Here is a 23,044-nt window from a genome sequence, read left to right as displayed (position 1 = left end):
GGAGACAGAGATGAACACATCACAGGCTCTGTCCTCAGGTGACAGAACCAAGAAGCGACCTTAGTGAGGGGACCTGAGTGGGGGGAGAGTCGTCTATGCTGATTGCAAAGTGAGAGGGACACGCGGGGAGGGGAGAGTGAGTATTTGTTGGAAGAGTGAATGGAGCACCCACCGGCCAGGTGGGGCAGGCAAGCATCTGGGTGCAAGAGCGCAGGCAGTGGGTGAGGCCAGTGCTTCCAGTTCTGCTACTTACTAGCCATATACTCCTAGGGAAGGCACTCCCCGATGTCCAGCCTCAGCTTTCTCACTTGTAAAATGACATGACAGGGGAGGGGAGGGGGGCAGGAGGGTGGGGTGGCCGTGAGGTTCAGCCTGGCATAGTGGACAACAGTGGGTCCAATCGTTAGCCTTTGCAGCCCCCTAAAGGGACAGAGGAGCAGGGCCACAGAGCACCTTTTCACATTTATTAAAACTTTCCATCTCACTCTGCAGCAACAAGATTTCTTCTCAGGCCTGGCTCAATTATTCGCAGGTACCAGATCAGATGGGCTTAATTCAATGACTCCCCAACTGTCAACAGAATGGAAGTTAAGCCCCTCAGCCTTTCTCCGTAACACAAACCCTCTGCTCCAGGCAGGCTGGTCTCCTCGCCACCCCACCCCAAAACCCCCAGCACACACGTATTCAATCTACTATATACCAGGCCCCAACTCAGGAATATAAACCCTCAAGTTGCTCACAGACTGGCCCCTTGCCTCAATCTATTATACTTCAGAGCATAAGCCACATATATAATCGTCTCCACTGGCATGTGAACAATCACGGGGCACCTACTATGTACCAGGCAGGGAGGCAGGCTCTTTTGGTACATGACCTCCTTTGATCCTGCAAAGTGGGAATTACTCACGCAATTTTAAGATGATGAAACTGAGACTCAGAGAAGTTGAAATGATTTGCCCCACGGCACACAAGTAGGGGCAAAGCTTGGCCTGGACCCCACAGCTTGTGCTCTTACCACCACGCTCCACTGCACCAGCAGCTCAGTCCTGGGCACTTACGCATCGTTAAGGTGAGTTCCCTTATCCTCGTCCCCCAAAGTCAGAACAGGCACTTCCTGACAGGCTCTTTCTTAGGAGAGATTACCAGATATGTACCTCTGCTCTAAAAGCACTTCTGTATGATGTTACAGTCCTCAAGATGGCAGCTACGGGGAGCAAAAGAGCTCCACGCCATGAGGCAGAGTGAATTAGCCAGCTCTCCTCACTGTGGACTGATTCTTACTAGTTCAAGGGTATATGGCATCTTATGACCCTCAATGCGGGGGTGCATGCCACCTCAGGGGTTTACAGGCTCTTATGCGTTTAGTATACAAATTGTTATTTACATCTAGAGAACCATCATCATTAACACTGCGCTATCCTTCAGGACTAATGCCCAGCCCAATGGTCTATCCACCCCTTACTCCATGAAGCTGGACCGCCATTCTTTTGTGAGGTAGCACAGACGTAGAAAGAATGCTGGGCTCTATTATGGCTCATTCCCTAACTGGCAGCATAGAATTGGAGAAATCACCTTGGTTCGTCATCTATAAAACAAGGGGGCTGTGTTAGTTGAGTTCCAATCTTCAGGCCCTAAGATACTTAGTTTCTTCGGAATCCCAAAGTTTCTCTCTTTTATCAATTGGGTTCAGCTACCTATGGGTAGAAACAAAGACCCAGGGTACCAGACCTCCCTTTATCAATCCATGTCAGGAAAGGAGATGGATTTCTCCTGCTACTCCTATGGCTTTCTCCCAATGGAAGGCCACTTCAGACCCCAGGGTTCTCAAAAGGCTTGTCTATGCCAATTCCCATCCTCAAGAGTAATGCTCAATAAGCAGTAACTGATTGAAGCCTATGAGTATAGTGACCATATTTTCTGAACCAAAAACGCAGGCATGTAATGAGACCAAGGATTCTGACGTTCCTGCTTCCAGGTACAAGGGGCAATCTGGCAGATGGGAGAATAAATGGCAAAATATCGACAGTTCTTGAACCTTTGGGGGACTTATGGCGACAGCAGGGCAGAATAACTCAAAAGAATATAAGCCTTTGAGTTGCCATACTGGGGTTTCTGCTCTCACCTCCTGACTGGATTCCCTGCCTCTCATTTTGACCCTCCAAGCTATCTATAAACAGTGCCTGGGAACACAATAAGGTTCCTCTCTCCCAAGAACCTGGAATTGGATAAATAAGGTTGTCCTCTGAGACCTAAACTAAGAAACAAAAAATGCATCAGAAACGAGATATGCAAAGTTACCTGAGAAAGAGAGACTTTCTCAAGCCAGCATTTGAGCAACATGTCTACAAAATCAGGTGTCCAACAGAAAGGAGATTGGACACGAACAGAAGTACATTTTTTAAAGGAGACTTGAAGAGCTGCTGTGTACAGGGCTCCTCCTAGAAGTGTCCTGAGGAGAAAGAGGTGGGTACCCTGGCCCAGGGATCATACAAGTCTCTCTAAAAGCTGAGAACCAGCCCCGGGGCAGCCAGGCAACTGATCTCCCAAACATTAACTTGTCTAACTGCAAGTCTCTTCAGTGGGCAACCACCTTCTCTCACTGGCTGCTAAAGGAACATCTCTCAAACACAAATCAGTTGATGTGGTTCTGCTGCTTCAAACATTCAATAATTTTCTCACTGATAGTTTTCCCACAGACGATTTTCCCACAAACTTCCGTGCCAGTCAAGCCCAAACTCTCCAAAGCTCTAAATCTTACTCCGCCCTCCCATCTACTTTCTTAGAACATCTGGTATTTGTTCCCTGGAACACTCTTGCTCCCCTTTATGTTTTTAAAAATTATTTTAAATTTTATTAAAGTGATATGTAAACTAGTTTAAAAAGTCAAATTCTGAAAGGATCTTAAAAATAAGTTTCCTTTTCAACCCTCTTAGCTACCTTTTTCTGAGTTTACTTTCACATTTCTAAAATATACGCTTATATTGCTAATCCATTTTTGGCATTTGTGTGTGTGTGTGTGTGTGCCCTTTAAACATTTTTTTTAACCAAAGTAATACATGCATATAGATTTTCAAGTCACATAGTACTGCAAGGATTAAAACAAAACAAAACACACAAATTCCCCACTCTACCCCTCCTCACCCCCAACTCCCACTCTCGGAGACAAACTGTTTTCAAGTCTTTTAACTACTTTTTAGGGTATTTACCTCCTCATTTCTAAGGAACACATGCGTACTTCTATTTCTTGATTTACTTTTTTTAGTTCTGTATATCATGTACTGAATTTCTACCGTGCAGGGGCTCCCTAACACACACAACCGCCTCTAGCCCCCAGCTCTTATGTGGGTGCACTGTCCTTCCTTCCCATTCTATCACTGTAGTTATAGCACAAAGTTTTGATTAAATCAATATTGGTGGCTTACATTATTATGACTGCATTGATACTAACAGTGAGTAAATCATTTGCTATAATTACATTTTCTTTTGGCTTGCTTAGTTTTCTTCGTGTATATGATCAATTCTCCCCAAACTCTGTGAGTAGTGCATTTCTCTTCTCAATGTGTTCTGACACATCAGGTAATCCATCAGATTTTTTTTTTTCCTTTGAGACATCATTCTCGCTGCAATCCAGACTGGTTGCTCTCCAGGCCTGCACAAGGTTGCCTGTATATCTGCTCCCTTCTCCATCACTCTGGGATTCCCTTCACCTCTCTTCTGTGTTAATTTCCTGTTTCCTGGATTCCTTGGCCTTTTTTCTGAGTTTATGCCTGCATTTTGCTGGAGCACATTCTCCAGTGCTTCCTGAGAAAGGAGGCCTAGGACATAAAATCTTTAGCTCTCCTTTGTCTGAAGATGTCTCTGTTGCACCCTCACCCTTGATTGATAATTCAACTGAGTATAGGCTTCTAGGTTGGAAATTATGGTCTGTCAGAATTTTGAGAACACTGCTCCATTGCCTCCTAGCTTCCAGTGCTGCTGTTGAGCAGTCCAATGCCATTCTTTTCCCTGATCCTTTGTACATGATATATTTTTCTTCTGGAAGCTTTTAGGATCCTCTCTTTATCCCTGGTATTCTGAAATTGTGCTGTGGCATACCTTGGTGGGGTTTTTTTTTAATCATTTATGTTGCTGGTTACTCGGTGGGATATTCATTCCTTTAGTTCTGGGACTTGTTCTTGTATTACGTCTTTGATCCTTTCCTTTCTGCTGTTTCCTCCATTCTCTATTTCTGGAACTCCTATTGTTGGATGTTGCAGTTCCTCAACTGATCCTCCCGTGTTCTCATCTTTTCTCTTCTGTTGTCCATCTCTTTGCCTTGTTATTCTGCTTCCTAGGATATTTCCTCAACTTTTATTTTCTAATCCTTCTCTTGAAATCTTTATGTTGGCTCTCACTATCTTAAATTTCCCAGGTTTCTTCCCCTCCCTTCATTACCTCTGTTCCTTCCAAGTTTTTTGGTTTGTTTGTTTGTTTGCTTTTTGGGTCATTCTTGCAGGTTGATGGGCTTCCTCAAGTACCCTTGTACTATCTGATCATCTCTGGCTACCTAAGGCTTGTTTTTATTTTAATGCCAGTTCCACTGAGGTTTAATTTACATAAAATGAAATATACCTACCTTAAGAGTCCTTGGCTGGTGAGCCCTGGCGATCAGTTCCCATGACGGGAAGCTCTGTGTGTAGATGGAGCTGGCCAGGTGATGGGCTTCACTACAGAGTTTATGGGCTGAGAGCCTGTTCTTTTGTTGGAGAACTCCCACATGTCATCTTTTGGAGGCCTCTGTCTGGGGCCTTTCAGTTTCCCCAGAGAAGAATCTTTTTCTGTCTCATGTGCTCCTGACTTTGGTCTTCTGGAAGTAGGCAAGTGGAAGGAGGCTGGGGTTCCACTGCTTTAGGGTACAGATCCCTTTGCTTGCAGCCCTGTTTCACCCCCATCCTCCACTGTGCCTGATGTCCCCAAGCCTGGAGGCTCCTAACTTCAATTTCTCCAAAGAATCACCCTCCATCTATAGAGATGGAGCTGGGGAGGGGTGTCCCGACTGAAAGGGGTCGGGGAGGGGCCAAGAGGGTCTGTTCACAGACTTTCAATATTCTCCTTGCTTTCTGCAGTTCCATGCCTCATCCTGCCTTCTGTGCTTCACGGTACCTCTGATTCCCAAGCATTTCTGGGGCTTGCTGGGTGGAATAGTTTACTTCTGGTCAGCACCCCAGACCTTGTGTTTCTACCTTTTTTATTCCTTTACTCATATTTCAGTGGGATTTGGGGAAGCAGCAGAGATAAATAAGTTTACTCAATTAGTTGTGTTTAGCAGGAAGTTCCCCTTCGTATTCCAGCCAACTCTTATTCATCCTCCGTGACTCATTTAGGCAAGACCTCCTCCAGGAAGCTTATCTTAATGTCCCTAAGTTGGATGAGGAGCCCCTCCTCTGTTCTCCCACAGGATCCTTTTCTTGCCTCCATCACAGCTCTGATCAAACTGTTTTGAAAGTGTCCGTTTCCATGCCTGATTCTCTCTGCAGACTGAGACCTCCAGGCAGTCTGGGGCCATGTCTTAGTCATGCCTGTGCCCCCAGTTCCCAAGGTCTGGTCCACAGGGGTACAGAGTAAATATGTGATAATGGGCTTCCCTGGTGGTGCAGTGGTTGAGAGTCCGCCTGCCGATGCAGGGGACACGGGTTCGTGCCCCAGTCCGGGAAGATCCCACATACTGCGGAGCGGCTGGGCCCGTGAGCCATGGCCGCTGAGCCTGCGCATCCGGAGCCTGTGCTCCGCAACGGGAGAGGCCACAGCAGTGAGAGGCCCGCGTACCGCAAAAAAATAAAAATAAAAATGTGATGATGGATTGAATGAATAAATGAATGACTATACGTATGAATCAGACCCAGCCAGAGGGACCATCTAGAAAAGGAAATAAGTGGAATACAATTGTTCTTATACAAGGCCAGTTCCCTAAAAGCTCTAAGTTCCCTAAAAGCTGTATGTACAAAGATGCCTACTGCAGCATGATTTAAACCTGTGAAGGACTTCCCTGGTGGCACAGTGGTTAAGAATCCACCTGCCAATGCAGGGGACACAGGTTTGAGCCCTGGTCTGGGAAGATCCCACATGCTGTGGAGCAACTAAGCCCATGCGCCACAACTACTGAGCCTGCGCTCTACAGCCCGCGAGCCACAACTACTGAGCCCGCGTGCCACAACTACTGAGGCCTGTGTGCCTAGAGCCCAGGCTCAGCAACAGGAGAAGCCGCCGCAATGAGAAGCCTGTGCACCACAATGAACAGTGGCCCCGCTTGCTGCAACTACAGAAAGCCCGCAGGCAGCAGCAGAGACTCAGCGCAGCCATAAATAAATAAACAAACAAACAAACAAATAAATAAAAACCAGTGAAAAAAATAGGCCCAGCATGCTGAGAGGATGGTTAAGTACATTATGGTATATCAGTTGCCATTAAAAATGATGCTTCTGAAGAATATGCAATTACATGGGGAAATGTTCAAACGAACAAAGCAAGAAAAAATTGTATGTGCTGTATTATTTCAATCAGATGAAAAGAATGCAGAGAACAGGGAAATACATCAAATGTTCAGAATAGCTGCCTCTGTGTGTTGTAATTATGGGTAATGTTTTTCTCCTCTACTTTTCTAAGTTTTCATAAATTTTCGAATGGAAGAATGCATCAAGTGTATACTTTAAAAAATTTCCTAAGAAATGAAGTATCCTGAGATACTTATGAACAAAATATTGTGAAGGGGACCCAAGGGTCTGTGTACACTTCTAGCGGCACTTGCTGGGAAGGCTCCGTTCTTCACTGGCCAGAGACCTGGAAGGCCCAGGCCCGTGGAACAACAGCCCCACTGCAGCCCCCACCCCCACTGCAAAGCAGGACCTAGTTCAGGAAGCCAAAGGAGGAGGATCACAGAGCCCAGCTTTTTACAAATTGCAATATCATAGGCTGTACTGGGAGATAGAAGGTTTACCCTACACTGGACATCTCACTTCAGAGGCCTCTCTCTGTGAGGTAAAAGGTCTGTGGGGCCAAGAGAATATGTCCATCAGGATCTCTGGCCCTCTCCCTTCTAGACTGCACTCAGGTACCTGGAACCCAGAATTCTCTGTCCATATTTCTTGAGCTTACTTGCAGGAATTCTGTGGTCTTATTATCCAGGTCCATCTGCTAGGCCCAGTGGGTGGTCAATGGGAAGGGAAAATAGACAGGGTTTGGATGTGGGATGGGGTATCGATACACATCTCAAGGCTCCATATGAACTACAGGTGGGAAGAGAAGAGGGAAGGGCCAATGGCCTCAACTGGTACCTTGCATGGGCTGCACAAACATAGAGGCAGGCAGGTCCATAGGTCCCTAGGCCTCAAGATTGGTAGAAGGGCCTATCTTGAATGTTAGACAGATCTAGGTTCAAATCCATTTATTTGCTGTGCAACCATGGATGAGTCCATTCCTCTCTCTGAACCTCAGCTTCCCCAACTATAAAATAGGTATAATAATTCCAGTCTCAGAGAGTTGTTGTGAGGCTTGCTGGGGGCACAATGGCTTAGAGGTCATGAGCACAGGCTTTGGGTCAGACAGGCCCAGGTTTGAATCCCAGCTCTGCCCCTCCTAACTATGTGATTTACATCTCTAAGGCACAGTTTGCTCACCAATATGATAAAGAAAATAATAGCACTAACCTGATAAAGTTGTTGGAAGGATTATGGTTGTAATGAGTATGTAATAACATTAGAAAATGCTTAAATGAGAAAAAGCTGCTTTTATTAATGGGCGTGCAAATATTGGCTACGGTAGGGTTGACCAGACTTCTGCACTCCCATCCTCCTGCCCAGCTTTATTTTTCTCCATAGCACTTACCACTATTTGACATATTTTTGTATCTTCTTGTTTATTTGTTTCTTTTCTTTCCCCACCTCCTACATTCACACACTAGAATGTCAGCTCAGCAGGAGAGAGGTCTGTTTTGTTCACTGTTTCCAAGTGCCTGTATCAGTGAGAGACTGAAGATGTTCCTCAACAGTCGAGTAGATATCTGCCATGTAGACAGGGGTAAAAGGTATTCTTGGCCAAGAGAACAGCCAGAATATAGGCATGGACCCATAAAGAAGTCCACTTTGCCGAGGGTATCCTAGATACTTCAGTACAACTTGAATGCAGGTCAGGAAGGGAACAGAGTGGCTAGAAAGATGAGGGGGGAAAGCGGGAGGGGGGAGGGCGGGGGGGCAGGGGGATGAATTGGGAGATTTGGATGGACTAATATGTATAATATGTATAAAATACATAACTAATAAGAACCTGCTGTATAGCACAGGGAACTCCACTTCGCTGTACAGTAGAAATTAACACATTGTAAAACAACTATACCCCAATAAAAAATAAATAAATAAAAACTAAATTTAATTGAAAGGTGAGCGGGGCTGTGGCCTGACCCAAAGGAGCATGCGAGAGCTTCCCTAGACCACAGGTGGTGTGAAAACCAACTTGTGACAGCCAGGAAGTGGAAAAGCACGAGGGGAGAGGCAAAGATGCCTCCCAAGTTCAACTGCCACCTAAACCATGATGATGTGAAAGGCCAAAGTTAAAACCTTTTGAAAGATAATTCAGGTGGAGGGAAGACTCCTTTCTAAGGGGCCATCTGAGCCAAGAATCAGACCTAGAAATGACAAATAGGCAAGTATAGAAGTCATGTGGATGAGGTAATAGTGACATGCAAGAAAATCTTATAAGGTTAATTAAAGAGAAGAAAAACTAGATGAACCACAGGACAAATCAGAAACCCTGTTGGATAATGTAACAATGTTCAGCATTTTTCACATGGCATTGAATGGATCCACATGATCCACAGGCCAAGATCGTGGTAGGGAAACAAAATGAAAGCCCATGGTGGTTTCAGTTGCTAGTTATCTTTCTGTTGATGATTACTCTTCCTCTAGTCCTTTATTACCACTACTCATTGAAAAGTCCTGGGATGACAATGACGATGATGATGATGATAAAGATTGCTGCATCAGAGGAAATATCTGTCTATCACTTTTCAAATCTCTTTTTCAGAAAATAAAGAGGCAAGTATCACTTCACATTTTTATTTTAAAGAAAAGAAATACAGGCAGAGACTACAACAAAAACAGCATTGAACACCAGGCAAGAGTGTGAACCTCACTGTATAATTGCCAGGAAGCCCCTGGGGGTCTTGAACCAAGCAGTGACAAGGTCAAATGCTGCCTTCCTAAACTCCCACCCCTTTCAATCACTAAAGCGAGCTTTATTTGGTCCTTAGCATTTCTGCCTTCTAATAATCCAAAAAGAATAAAGTGATTATTAAGCACCTACAATGGTCCAGGACTTGTGTTTTCTTCATAACAGCTGTGCAAGGTCATTATTAGTCTTCTCATTGTATAGATGTGAGAACTCGGGCTCAGAGTAGCAACGTGATTTACCTAGAGTCACACGGCCAATAAGTAGTGGAGCCGAGACTCAAGTCTAGGTTTGTATGATTCCAAAGCCAATGCTTTTCACTGCTACAGCTGTGGCTTCCTTCTGTCATGCCAGAGCTAGGCAGCACTTCATCTCCCACAGCTTGGCCTCTCTCCCTCACCTGGCTCCAATCTCCCCTCCACACCATGAGCATTCAGGGGGTGCCTCTGGAAAAGACAATCATTCAAGGATGGAAGGCAGGGCACCAAAAAGGGAAGGTGGGGTTAGGCACAGGTACTGCAGCCCAAAGCAGCTCAGCACTATCACAAAAAGAGAGAGAGAGAGAGAAGGAAAATGGAACTGGCTCTCCAGCCCTCCCTTCTTGCTTCCCTCTGCTGACGGCAGAAGGATGGAGGTTCAGCCATGATGGCAGAGAGAGTGGGCGGAAGGGGAAGCAGCAAGAGCAGCCTGCTATTGCAGAAGCCTCAGCTCAGCCTCAAAGCCCCCTCCTGTGTGCTTGGGGCCCATCTCTGGCCCACCTGCTCCCACTGCCTAAGCAAAGGAGGCCAGGCTGTTCTCCAAGCACCCACCCAATCCTGCCAAAGCACAGCTCACGGCAGACCCAGACCCTCTCAAGTCACAGTGAGGGCACCCTGAGAGGTGGAGGGACTAGCCCGGGGGTTCAGAGGAAGGCAGTGGCAGGGTGGGGGTCAGAACCCAGGTCTCCAGTCCCTCAGCTGAGGGCTCTCTTGATTGCGTGGTCTAGATGGCAGAGGTTGAGGAAAAGGGGTGCTCAGGAGGCTGCCACAGGAAGGCTCATGACAGGGCTGGAGCCAGAGGCAACACATGCCAAAATGGGGCCATACAGGGTTGGGTATTTTGGGGGTTGACTAATAATTTCCATTTTCAATCTGGATTGAGAAAGCAAAACAACCATTTTTTTAAAGTAGCTTTAGCCTTAGTTTGGACCTCAAGAGCATAAATCTTTATCTCTCTCTTCTGTCAGGACCCTGCTGAAAAGAATGTGAAGGAATAAAATAAGGTAAGAAATCATAACAGTGAAGAGGATAGGAGAGGGTGATATCAATGGGTGAGAGATTTCAACAAATTTCTGGGAGCCAAAGCAAAGAGAAGAGTGTTCACAGTTGAAGGAGAGCCAGCAACGCCACTCAGGGGGTTGCAGCTGGAGAGGGAGCCAGTCAGGCCAGCAGAGGCCCAGAGAGAGTCCAGACTTGAAGATGGTAGGTACAGGGGAGGGTAGGAGCAATCAGGGGCTGAAAACAGGGGGATAAACTGATAATCTGAAACTCCCAGATCCAAAACACAAGCTGCCTGGCTTTCATCCCTAGGCAAAATATCAAAGGAATTAAACTATCTGGGATTACTCAGGGCACCTAGTGGCATGTTGGTGCTCCCAGAATAAAGTGCTTTTCATTCTGGCATTTGGGGGGCACCCATTACAACTGCCAGCTCCCCGGCGGCTCACCTAAAATAAAGCCAGTGAGTGGACAAGTCAGCTGGATATACAGACATCTCACTTTGTATCAACTCATTCACAAACTATAAAATAGAAAATATGAGAGAAAAGGTGAGCAGCCTAGAGGATCAATCCAGGAAGTTCAACATCCAACTAATAGACATTCCAGAAAGAGAAAACAGAGAAAATGAAGGGCAGGAAACTACCAAAGAAATTATGTAAGAAAAGACAAGGTGCATCAAGTTGAAAGGGCTCACTGAGTACTGGGTAGGGTGAATGAAAAACAGACCTTGAGGTGAGTGTTGGTTTTATAGGTGTGTTTGGCTTGTGGAAACTTGACCATGTGATATGAGCACTTTTCTGTATACATATTTCAGTATGAAGTTTTAAAAAAAATCCCCCTCCTAAAAAATCTTCAAATAAAATGTCCCCAGAAGATGTGCTATGATTATCCTGTGGTTTCAAGTAACACCACACAACAGTAAGTTTAAGTAAGTACATAAATAAATAAATAAATAAATAGATCGATAAGGTGGAAAGTCCTGATCCAAATATGAAACAAAGTAAAAAGTGGCATGACTTTGAGCAATTCGTAGAGCATAAGAAACGAAAATTCATTTGATCTTGATGCTAGGAAAATTTTCCTGGGAGTACAGAGGTTGGGACAGTGGACCTGTGGGAAGTGAGGTGTAATTATAGTACACTATTTAGTCCTGAAATTAATAATATGACATAGTCATAATCACATAAACACCACGTATTGGTGGTCAACTTTTAAAGTCAATCTGTCCAGAAAAGCACCGAAGACCCGATTATTGTTACATAACAGAATGCAAATGTAGTCAACCTTGCTGGATGCAAAAGTACAGAACACAGAAAGTGGGAGGTGGAAAGGTGGAGGAGAGATGGAGGGAAGGATGGGGCACTAATAACTATATCTTACAAACTGAGTGGTCAAGAGATACTGTGGAAAATTGATGGAATAAGAAATTACAGTCTAAGTAGTATCTAGCAAAGTTACAAAGGTAACTAATAGAGGAACCAAAATAGTAAAATATAATTATTAAAGTTTGGAAGGGGGAAAAAAGAGTCAGGTGTTGTAAATAAGCTAAATTCTCACTTGTCATAGTAGAAAGAAGTCAATAGATGATGTTTAAAGTTGATAATGAAGAAATAACCAACAAAGGATGTTTATTTGGAGAAATGAAGTCACCACCAGAAAGCCTCAGTGGTAAAAGTGGTCACCTCTGGGGGCTGGGAAGTGGGGGGCAGGGAGACATTGGCTTATTAGTATGCATGTCCTTGTGTACTATTGGCCCTTTTAAAATTATGTATACGGGGACTTCCCTGGTGGTCCGGTGGGTAAGACTCTGCACTCCCAATGCAGGGGGCCCAGGTTTGATCCCTGGTCGTGGAACTAGATCCCACATGCATGCCACAACTAAGAGTTCGCATGCCGCAACTAAGAAGTCCACATGCCACAACTAAGGTCCCAAGTGGTGCAACTAAGACCCGGCGCAGCCTATATAAATAAGTATTTTTTAAATAAATAAATAAATTATGTATATGTACTGCTTTGATTTAATTTTTCAAAACAAGTCCCTCCTCTTTCTTTGGACCTCAGTCTCCCACACGGTCCATATAAAATGGGGAGGTTGATGACTCTAGGTGATGCGAAGTCTTGTTCTCCAAAATCCATGCTTCTTTCTAGAGCAGAAGCAAGACAGGCCAGTGAAGGACCGACTCTTTCCTAACTAACCCCTCGACTCCTCACAGTATCATAATCATCCATTACAGATGCCTTCTCAGGTGCCCCAGCCTGCACCACCCTCTGGTCGTCTTCAAACCCCACCATCACCAGTCCAGCCTCACCAGCCTTCCATTCATTCAACTATTTACACCCATTAGTTATTTATACCTGCCTGAGTCACAAAGGATTTGAGGTGGCTTACTCTAATAACACAGATAAGGAAAGAATAAAAATTGAACTAGAAAATAAGAGCTCAGAAAAAGAGATCAACAAAGATGCTAGAGCTGTACTTCAAATTAACTGGTAGCTGAGGCAGAAAGCAAGATACAATGAGCCATGACAGCCTCATATTAAGGAGGAGGAAATACACCAGTTTTCAGAGGAAGCAAACCTTTGCCGAGCACTGAATTCTTCAAGTCATTGTCCATTGTCCATGGGAGATTTCATGAAGGAGAAGGAAATGACTGTTTTTGATTTGTTATGTTTTTGTTTTGTTAAACTTCAAGTTGTCCTATTGTAATGATGTGCTATCCAGATCTGGATGACGTATCTCCTATAAAAACTGAAGAATCCTAGGTAATATCATGATTATGAAATGAGGTATAAGAGCATATGTTTTGGCACAATCATGACTTATGTCATTGCTTTTCTTCCCCCAGAAATGACTATTTATTGAGCACCTACAAATATCAGGGAATGCCATTCAAATGATCTTGGTCAATCCTGAGAGATGGGCATCATCATCCCATTTTACAGATGAGGAAACTAAAGCTCAGAGAAGGTAAAATGACCTAGCTGAGGTCATCCAGTTGGTTGGGGCAGAGCCAAGATTCAAACTTAGGTCTGTCGGTCTCCAAACCTCATTCTTTATGTATCATACCGGGGGCCTCAAAACAAAGCCACCCAGGCTAGAGACAATGGGGACACAGTGATGACACAGGCCCGCCCTCTTCCATGAAAACAGAAAAAGGGGGATGACAGGCCTTGCCGTCAAGCCAGAAACTGCCTCTGAGCTGCCTCAGTTACATTAAATGAGGACCTGCAAGGCAGAAAGCAGCAGAAAGAAAGCTGGGCCTGGGTGGAGAAACGGAAACCACAGACCCCAGCTATGAATCTAACCGATCTGATTTCTGAGGGGCTGAACCAGAGCAGAGGGTCTGTCTGCCACTGAAGCAAGAGATCCTTTACTTAGGTGATGCCTACTCTTTACCGTTTCCTCCCCAGCAAATCAGCCAGCCTCCTGGAGGCCTGGTTTTCTCATCTGTAGGACAAAGATAATGATCCCTACAACCTTCACAGGATTTCAAGGCATAAAATAGCACATTTAAGGAATGATGCTTTAAACACTGGCATTAACACTAGAGTGACTTTTCTAATCAGAGCTCTTCTGCTCACACGTTGAGTGGCCTCCTACAAGTCCTTTCTCTAGGCTTCAGTCTTCTCATCTGTAAAATGAACATCCTGATTTTTAAGGGTCCCTTCAGCTGGAAGGTTCTTCACGTTTATGCTGATATTATTAAAACCCTACTGGTCATGAGTGGCTGCACTCCCTTCTGTCACAGCACTTATCAGTGTGTTGTCACTGTCTTTCTCCCCCAGTAGATTATCTCTACTCCCACCACCCGAGTTCAGGCCTTATCACTTCTCATCTAGACTGTCGCACAGCCTCATCACTGAATGCCCTCCAGTCTATCTTCCAAATTGCCCTGTAGTAGGATCTCTCCAATACACTGCTCTCAACATGTCACCCCATACTCTACAATACACACCTCTTCCCTCAGCTTAGAACTCTATGTTGGTTCCCAATTTGCAACAGAATAAAGCTCCTTATCCCGCTACTCAAGTGTCCTCATGATCTGCACCAGCCAAGTCGTCAGACTCTTCTCTGGATCCTCCCTGCCTCCCTGTTTGTGCTCTAGTTTGTACTGACCTGGTAAAAGTGTTCCCCTCCCCACCTCCACATACCCTGCTGGTCTCATACTTCTGTACATTTGCTCGTGCTGTCCCCTCCGACTTAACCTCCCTTTGGTTCCCAATTCCCACCGACCCAGATGCCATCCTTCTTCACCTAGCTAGCCCCTACTCATCCTCCAAGCCTCAGATAAGACATCACCTCAGTCTGGGTAGATGTCCCTCCTTTGGGCACCCGTGGCCTCCCGTGCTCCCCTCTGGCATAGCACACAAGACACCACGTTACATTTGTCTTCTCCACCCAACTGTGAGCTCCCTGAAGCCAAGAAGCGTATACTATTAATCATGGAACTCCCTGCCTGCAATAGCACAAGCTGTGGCACATCCCAGGTGCACAATATTCACTGGATGGCCCTCTCTCTCTCAGAAATGCGATGAGCTCCCACATGACCTCTCGCTCCTGCCCTTCCATGGCACGGAATTTTGCAAAATTATTATTATTAACAATAAAAATGCCTATCACCAAGTAAACACACACTCTCTGCTGAACACTTCTCTGTCATCTCACTGAATTCTCACAACAATCATGACAAGATGGGTCATTTATGAATTGTCTAGCATATCAGATGTACAGTTGTGAGGCATACCTCCCAGTTTTGTAAGGAAATTTGGGGGAAGGAAGAAATTAGGTACTTTTTATCACAGATATAATGACAATAATTCTAAAGTGGTTCTATAGAGGAAAATATTGGTTCTATTCAGGTGAATGCAGTATACTGCATCTGGAATCCAGTAGGAAGTCACAAGGCCCAGCCAGATATGCAATCTTATTATCCCTTAAAAAAAAATATATATATATATATATATATGTATGTATGTATGTATGTATCACATAGCTACAAAGAAATGCATTTGATATTAGTGAAATGGTACATATCAGGTGATAATTGTGATAAATTTCCCGCTAAAATGTTAGAGGAATCATCGTGATCTGTTGTGTAGCCCTGGCTTGTCATGTTTGTTTTAAAAAGGATGTGATGCGACAATCTTGGCTGGGTTGCTTTGTCTGCTACATTCCACCTCTAGAGGGCAGGGCAGCCTCACATATTGTTTTCCATCCTTATCCCTCGGTTTTTTCATCCTGATCAGGACCTTGCTGGGTGTGCTAGGCAGCCAGGAAACTTTCTGATATATTTTTGTGGGGCTGGGGGGAGGCGGGCAACAGGAATCGCACCCATCAGAAAATACAGTTTTATCCCCATTGACTACTTGAGAAAACGGAGGTTCTGAAAGTTAAGTGACTTGCCTAGAGTCACATAAATTCCTCCTTCCCACGGCACCACATTTTTCTGCAAATGCGAAGGTCCCAGAGAGCTTCAGCTCCTAAGTGCTCAAGAACAGGTGTCCCGACCCCCCAAAAAAAAGAAAAAAATAAAAAATAAAAAGAACAGGCGTCCCAGGACTTCCCCAGCGGTCCAGTGGTTAAGACTCCACACTCCCAATGCAGGGGGGCACGGGTTCAATCCCTGGTCGGGGAACTAACGTCCCGCATGCCACACTGTGCAGCCAAAACAAAAAACAGGCATCCTTGCGTGAGTGCTTTTCAGCATGGATGCCTGGAGAGAGACCTGACACCACAAGGAAGTGAGGGTAACTAGCAAATGATCTTGCCCTAAATGACTTACCACAACAGAGGAATAAGTCATTTACTCATCATTCTTCCCCATGACAAGTGTTGATTCTTCTGCCAGGGAACATAGCAGAGAATGAGCTAGAAGGGCTGTGTCTTATTCTGACTCCAAGACGCCATGCCTAGCCCAGGGTCAGAGCCCAATAAAGATTTAATGGGTAAATAAGTAATTTCCCACTGGATGAGGCAGAGGGCACACAGGCCCTATGCAGGCCTCTTTGCTCCTTTCAGGACAGAAGATCCCGCATTAAGGGAGAAGAACATGGTATGACATGGCCATGGCATGGGAGGGACAGGTAATGATGAGCAGATTGGCCTAAATGTCTCTGAAGTCTCATCTGACTCTGCTACCCTGACATCCTATGAACTGGGAGACTGGTGAGTGGGAGGAACACAGAGGGCAGAGGCCAAACAGCTCCAGGGAGCATGAGGAAAAAGCCACAGAGAAGCCAAGAGAACCCTGAAGTTGAGTCATCTCTCTCTACAGGAGTCCTGAAAGGAAGAACACCTTAGGCACCCCTGGCCATTAGTGCACCGGGACTTAATCTGACAATCATTTGTCTACTCAACATTTACTGACCAGCTACTATGTGCTGTGCTATGTTTTTCCAAGCTTCTAGCTCCTTCAGTTACATCCACAGCACCTAGCAGAGGGACTGACACAATGTGCACATGATATATGTGTATGAAATCTTAATCTGACGGAGCCCTCAAGCTAGTAGAGATGACACAAGATGTAAACAAATAAAGGTATAAAAGGGGGCAAAGTGCTCATTTCAAGGGTCAGGGATAGACCTGTGCACAAACACGGGAGAGGCAACAACAGTGGAATGCAGCCTGGGCACTGGATGGAACAGCCCGGGAGAAGCGAACAACATGAGCAAAGACCCAGAGGCTCTCAGGAGGCTGAGTGGGCTGACAATGGGGCACACAGGCCAGTCTGGCTGGAACTCGGTCTGTGTGAGGGGGACTATAAAAAGATGAGAGGAGAAAGGTGAGATCCTAAAGGGTCCATGCATGGCAGGCAAAGCAGTCTGAGCCTTCTCCTGCAGGCAGAGACAGCAGGAAACTGCTGGAGCCCCACAGAAAGCTTGGTCTGTCTGTACCTCATCAGGGGCCCGAGGGAACAAGAGCAGGAGGGCATCGATTAGGAGACTGTGGTCAAAATCCAAGAGGCTATCAGGAGAGGGAGCTTGACTCAAGCAGTGGTCCCAGGAGCTCTGCTGGGGGAAGCCCAGAGCCACACCCAGAGCGTCTTTACCGTCTTCACACCCGCCTGCAGGAGGCATTGGTGGACCAAAGGCTCAGGAGCCAGATAGTTCTGGGCCTCATGCAGCTGTGTAACCTTGGGCAGGTCATCGCACCTCTCTGACCTCTCGTTTCCCTGTCTGAAAAAGGAGGATAATACCAATATCCACCTGGCATGGACTCTGTGCAAATGAGATAAGAAGCAACATGGAATGGTGGGTGAGAACGTTGTGGATGGACTCTGGAGCCTGGCCACCTGGGCTCCTTCTAACTCCTTCTCAGTTCTGCTACTTATTCACTGAGTGACCTTGGGGAAGTTACCCAACCTTTCTGGGCCTCGGTTTCCTCATCTGTGAAATGGACTTAATAACAGTATCTACATCAAAGGATTCATATGGCGATTGAATGAATTAATACACAGAAGGCACTTAGAACAAATAGTGCTTGGCACACAGTAAATACAGGTTAAAAAAAGACTTTAGCTATTGTTACATAAAGCCACATAGGGTGGTGCCTGGCACATAGAAGGCTGAGGCTCACTCAGCACATGTGCGGCCCCTTCTCCATGCCCCAGGCCTCCCCTGTGCTCCTAGCAAATTCAGAGGCCACCGGAGGCAGAGGTGAGACAGATGAAAGAGTAACAGAGGGCAAGCCTGGGTCCCGTCTTCCTCCCACCTCCCCCTCCATCCTTCACCCATTCTCTTCAAAGCCCCCTGCCCAGGTCTTTGACCAGTGGCCTGGCCTCCACCCCTCACTGCCCTTCCTACTCATTTTGTCCTAAGCACCGGCACTACAGTGGGTCAGGCTTGGTCCCCTGTGTCTTTGGTCAGGGAAGGGGGTGGGAGGGCTCTCGAGCGCAGAGAGTCTGGTGTTTGCTCAGCCTGGGGGCCCCTCCTGCTCTGTGCACACAGCCAAGAAATGTTTGTGGATGACAACAGCCCCATTCTCGCCCCAGATCTAGACTGAGAAGCAAGATTCCTCTAATTCTCATTCAATTCGACATTATCATTGCCTCCCACATGAGTATAATGCTCCCAATACAGTGGGGGGAGGGAGGGAAATGGTATTCCCCCCTGGGAAGAAGGAAAGACCCCCACACCCCCGCCCACGAAAAGTGCCCAATACCCCAAAGGAGACAGACTTCCCCAGGGCCCCTCCCTGGGCTCCCTCCCTCCCTCCCAGTGCCCTCAGCCCCTGTGGGGAGCACACTGACACTCCAGTGCACACACAAGACAACCCGGCAACTGTGCCTAGAGCCTAGACCACGCATTGCCCTGGCTGCTGAGAACACTAGGCCAGTCCTGCTGGTTGCTGTCCCCCAACGCAAGCCAGCCTGCTGGGGGCGGGGTGTGCAGAGGATGAAGAGTTACCACCAAACCAGCTTCAGCCCACCACCGCCTACAGCAGAGCCGGAGCTGGGCCCAGGCAAAAATCGTGGGAAATGCAGCTCTCTTCAGCGTGGAGGACTCAGCAGTGGCCCCCAGCACGCCTGTAAATCATTCCAGGTGCCAGAACTGAAAGGGAGGGCCAGGCCAAGATCAACAACGAAAACAGAGCTCTTCTCTAACCATGGGGAGTGGGGGTGACAATTCCAGGGAAAAAGACCTAAGCATTGCAGAGACCAGCAGCTGCTAAAAAAACAAACAAGCAAGCAAAGACCTCATGTACAGAGGCCCAGTGGCCAGAAGGAGGTCGGGTCTCATCGTGCGCTATGCTACACTAGAAAGGCCACACCCAGAGCACAGCAGAAGGCAGACTGGCATCCGGGAACCTGTCCAGAAGAGACAGTGCAGGAGGATGTGGGAATCCTGGGGGGATGACATAGGTGGGGGTGGACGTGACAGCTGCTATCAACTGCGGTAGAGGGCAAGTTCACAGGCTCAGGAGTCTGTCTCACAGATAGTGTGACCTCTGGTGTGTTACTTCACTTCTCTGAGCCCTCGGCTTCTTCAGCTGTAAAACGTGGGTTGTGGTGACAGACGGACAGCGTCGCTGGGCAGAGGGGCCCTTCAACAAGCAGCAGCTAGGCCCAGGCCCCTCTGTCCCCTCTTCCTCCACCAGAGGGAGCCTGGGGACCAGGAGTGCCCAGCATGTACCAGCTCTACCTAGCCTCCCCCAATGCTGCAGCCTCTGCTGCTCAACACCCACCCTGCCTGCCCTGGCTTCCAGCGGCAGCCTCTCACCCACTCCTTACAAACCCAGAACAGGCCTGGCAGGGGAGTAGCTTGCAGCAGCTGTGGTGACAACAATGGCTAGTGCATCAATACGCCCTCCTGACGCCTGGTTGAGAGAGAGGGAGGGAGAGCAGAAAGAAGAGAGACAAGGCCTTCTGCCCTCCCCCATCGACTCCCCCTCTCATCACTCATCCCAGAGCAATCTCCCCTTGCTCAAATCCTCCAGATACCTCAGGCTCTCCTGGCCTCTCCCAGTTGGTGACGTGGCCAGGTCCTGAGGCCAAGAGACTCCTTCAGGCTGGAAAGCCCCAGTGGAAAAATAACAGGCCTCGGAGACAGGTGGACTTGGGTTCTAGCCCCAGATCTATTAGGAACTGGCAGTGTAATCTTGAGCATGTTCCCTTCATTTTTTTGGAGCCTCAGTTTCCCCATCTCTAAAATGGAGTTGCTAGTGCTCACTGCACAGGCCCTGTTGTGAGGACCAAAAGAGGTAATAATGGGTGTGCAATCAAAGTACCGTCTAAATCCCCGTATTAATCCAGTAGGAAATGTGAAGCAAGAGAATCCAACAAACAGCCTAGAGGGTGCACAAAAAGAGGGAAAGACCGAGAAGCAGGCCTGCCCAGATGGCAGAAGCACAGAGCTCAAGAGCAAACAGGCTTCCAGCCAGCCAAGAGATTCAGACCCACATCTGCAGGATGGAGAATCTGAGAAGAATGGAATCCTAGAATTGGGAAAGACCCAGGTCATTTCATTGGGCTTTCCACCAGTTCAGGAATTATGCTTTCTCCAGCCCTCCCCGACCCCCTTGAGGCAGTCCACTGCATCACCAGACAGCCAGGTTGGAAAGTTCTTCCTGATTTATCCCCAAATTTCCCATTGCTCCTGGTTCTGCTCCCTGGAGCCACACATAATGAGGCTGCTTCCTCTGTCACAGGTTTGACCACTCTGGAAAAGTCTTCTGCAGCCAAACTAAAGGACCACAATGCCCATACAGTCTCCCTCTGTCACCACCCCATCATGGCCCTCTCCTGAAAAGGCCTTGCTTGGTCAGTCGACCTGGCCCCTCCCTCCAGTGTGGGGCCCCAAGCTGCACACAGTCAGTCCTCTTGGAATGGGCTCCCAGCAGCCCTGGCTGGGGAGAAGAGTCCATCTCCCTCTGGGGCAGCCCACACCAAACCTCAGCTGAGGGTGCACTGCAGTGAAGCCCAGCCGAGCCCTTGAGCTGCAGCTTCTGCTCCTGGGGCCCAGCCATCTCAACCCAGCACCCCAGCCTGCTGCCTCACCACGGGGGAGTTGCAGAGAGCTGTCTCCCGGCAGATTTCCTGAGGCAGAAGGCTTCCCCACCCCCAGCCCAGCCTCCAAGAGACACTCCACTGGTTGTGGCACATGGTAAGACCAGCTGAGCAGTGAGAGGAGGGGGAAAGCTGTCCATTCGCTAGAGGACTTCAGACTTGCTCTGTAGTGGTGGCTGGATTAGTCACAGAACCATCAAATCTAAGCTGGAGAGGCCCTTAAAGAGCATTCAAGGCAGACCTTGCCTTTTGAAAAGATATGGGGGAACTGATGGCCTGAGAGAGGAAGGGACTCAGTCAAGGTCACAAAGCCAATCTGCAGCAGAGCTGGAAGGGGAACCTGGGTTTCCTAACTCCCAGGTCAGTATTCTTTCCAATCCAGCAGAAGAGAAATCAGGGAGCTTTTAGGGCAGCCCTGTGAGCCTGCGCGCCCTTGACTCTCTTGGCCTGACATTTATCCCGACCAGCTCACTGTGGTATCTGCATGGAAGAAGTGGACCCAGCCCATGCCCCACCAACCCAATAGATGTTGCCAAGGTGTCCCAAATAGGCAGACACACAGACCCCAGCACAGAAACTGGCACTGATCCAACAAGAGGGAAGATCTGTAGACTTCCCTTGCTGGTACGCTCTTTAATTGGGTGGTTTTTCCTTGAGGGTGGAGAGGGGGTGGTCTTTGAGGAACTAGCCAAGGGCCGGGCCTCCATCTTTGCTCCCCCGACCAGGATGTGCTGCAGTTCCCCTCAGAGGGATATCAGCCTCCAGCAGCCATTCTGGTCCCCACCTGCCTCTCTGCGAAAGGATGGAGCTGAGGCCGCCAGAGGAGATCAGATCAGGCCTGTGCTCAGGACCCGCAGAGGAGACCCGAGGTTGGGGGGGGGGCTTTCTTTCCCTTGGGGCTCTGATCTGACACCGTCAGAGACAATAAAAATCCCAACTGGCACATCCAAATAAAATAAATAAATGGAAAGCCATCCTCTGGCAAGGATATAGCGAGGGGGTGAAGAAGTGGAGGGGGTGATGACTGCTCCAGGCCCTCACTGGCCACGGTTTTGAGAAAGAAGAGACGCCTGCACTCATCGGGCCAACCCACTCTGGGGTAGCTAGAGAAGGGGTGTCGGCTGCACGAGGGGGACCCGGCTTCTCCCGGCAGGTTGGGACTGGAGAGAAGGACATGGAATCAGGCACCGGCTTCTTACTTTACCAGCCGTACAAGTTGGAGAGGGAACTAGCGGGGAAGAGCCAGGGAAGACAAACACGCGTTCCTTACTTTCTCTGGAGGGTTGTGGCCGGGCTGGTGCTGGTACTGGTACTGTGGCCGCCGCCGGCCCCGGGGCTGGAGCTCCTGGATGCGCCACGGCTCAACTGGCCCCGCTCTCGCGGTGGACGGGGCCCCACACCCACCGCCGCCGAATAGCCGGATTCCTTCTCGCGGCCCGGGTGCGCTGGCCCGGCCTCCCGCCCGCCACGCTCGCGACCCAGGGCTGGGTTCTCGTGGTGCAGGTGGCACTGGGCCACGTCGCGCTCGCGGGCAGAGTAACCAGCAGTGTCCTGGAGTGGGTAGGAGGCGTCCCTCTCCTTGTCCCGATACACAGCCTCCCGGTTCTGATAGGCGCCGTCCCGGTTCGCGTAGCCCACGTCCCGGGCCGCCTGGTGGAACTGGCTCTCCCGCAGCTCGCGGTGGTGGAACTGGGTCTCGCGCAGGTTCTGGTACTGGCTCTCGCGGCTCGGGCTATCCCGCGCGCCGTGGGGGTCCCGGTGCAGCTCCCCGCGGTGCAGCTGGCTCTCCTCTCTCAGGTCGCGGTTCTCCTGGGTGAGCTGGTCCAGCTGGCCCTCCAGCTCTTCGATGCGCCGCCGCTGGGTCTCCAGCAGCTGCTGCTGGCTCTCTATGATGTTGTTCAGCTCCAGCAGGTACTCCACCGCCCGGTTGGGGCTTTCGGATCCCGGGCCGCCCGGGGGACCCGACCCCGCCTCCATCCTGGCGGCCCAGGGGCAGGGGAAGGGGCAGGAGAGCCCGGTCCCCGCTCGCTCACGGCGCCACCCTCCCCCGGGCCCAGCCGGGGGAGGGGGCCGGCGGGGCGC

General features: G+C 48.4%; 1 protein-coding gene across 1 annotated transcript in view; it reads right to left on the bottom strand.

The window, feature by feature from the left end:
- IQSEC2 (IQ motif and Sec7 domain ArfGEF 2) overlaps nucleotides 1-23,038 on the bottom strand; it is a 78,348-nt gene extending 55,310 nt beyond the window's left edge. Inside the window, exon 1 of the mRNA XM_007457343.1 lies at nucleotides 22,233-23,038. Coding sequence (XP_007457405.1) covers nucleotides 22,233-22,939 — 707 coding nt within the window. The 5' untranslated portion in view covers nucleotides 22,940-23,038. The remainder of the gene's footprint in view (nucleotides 1-22,232) is intronic.
- Nucleotides 23,039-23,044: the final 6 nt, after the last annotated feature.

The sequence above is a fragment of the Lipotes vexillifer genome, unplaced genomic scaffold, assembly GCF_000442215.2.
Source record: "Lipotes vexillifer unplaced genomic scaffold, Lipotes_vexillifer_v1.1 scaffold1263, whole genome shotgun sequence".
Taxonomy (NCBI): Eukaryota; Metazoa; Chordata; class Mammalia; order Artiodactyla; family Lipotidae; genus Lipotes; species Lipotes vexillifer.
The sequence above is the reverse complement of the archived record's forward strand: the minus strand, read 5'-3'. Positions and strand labels throughout refer to the sequence as shown.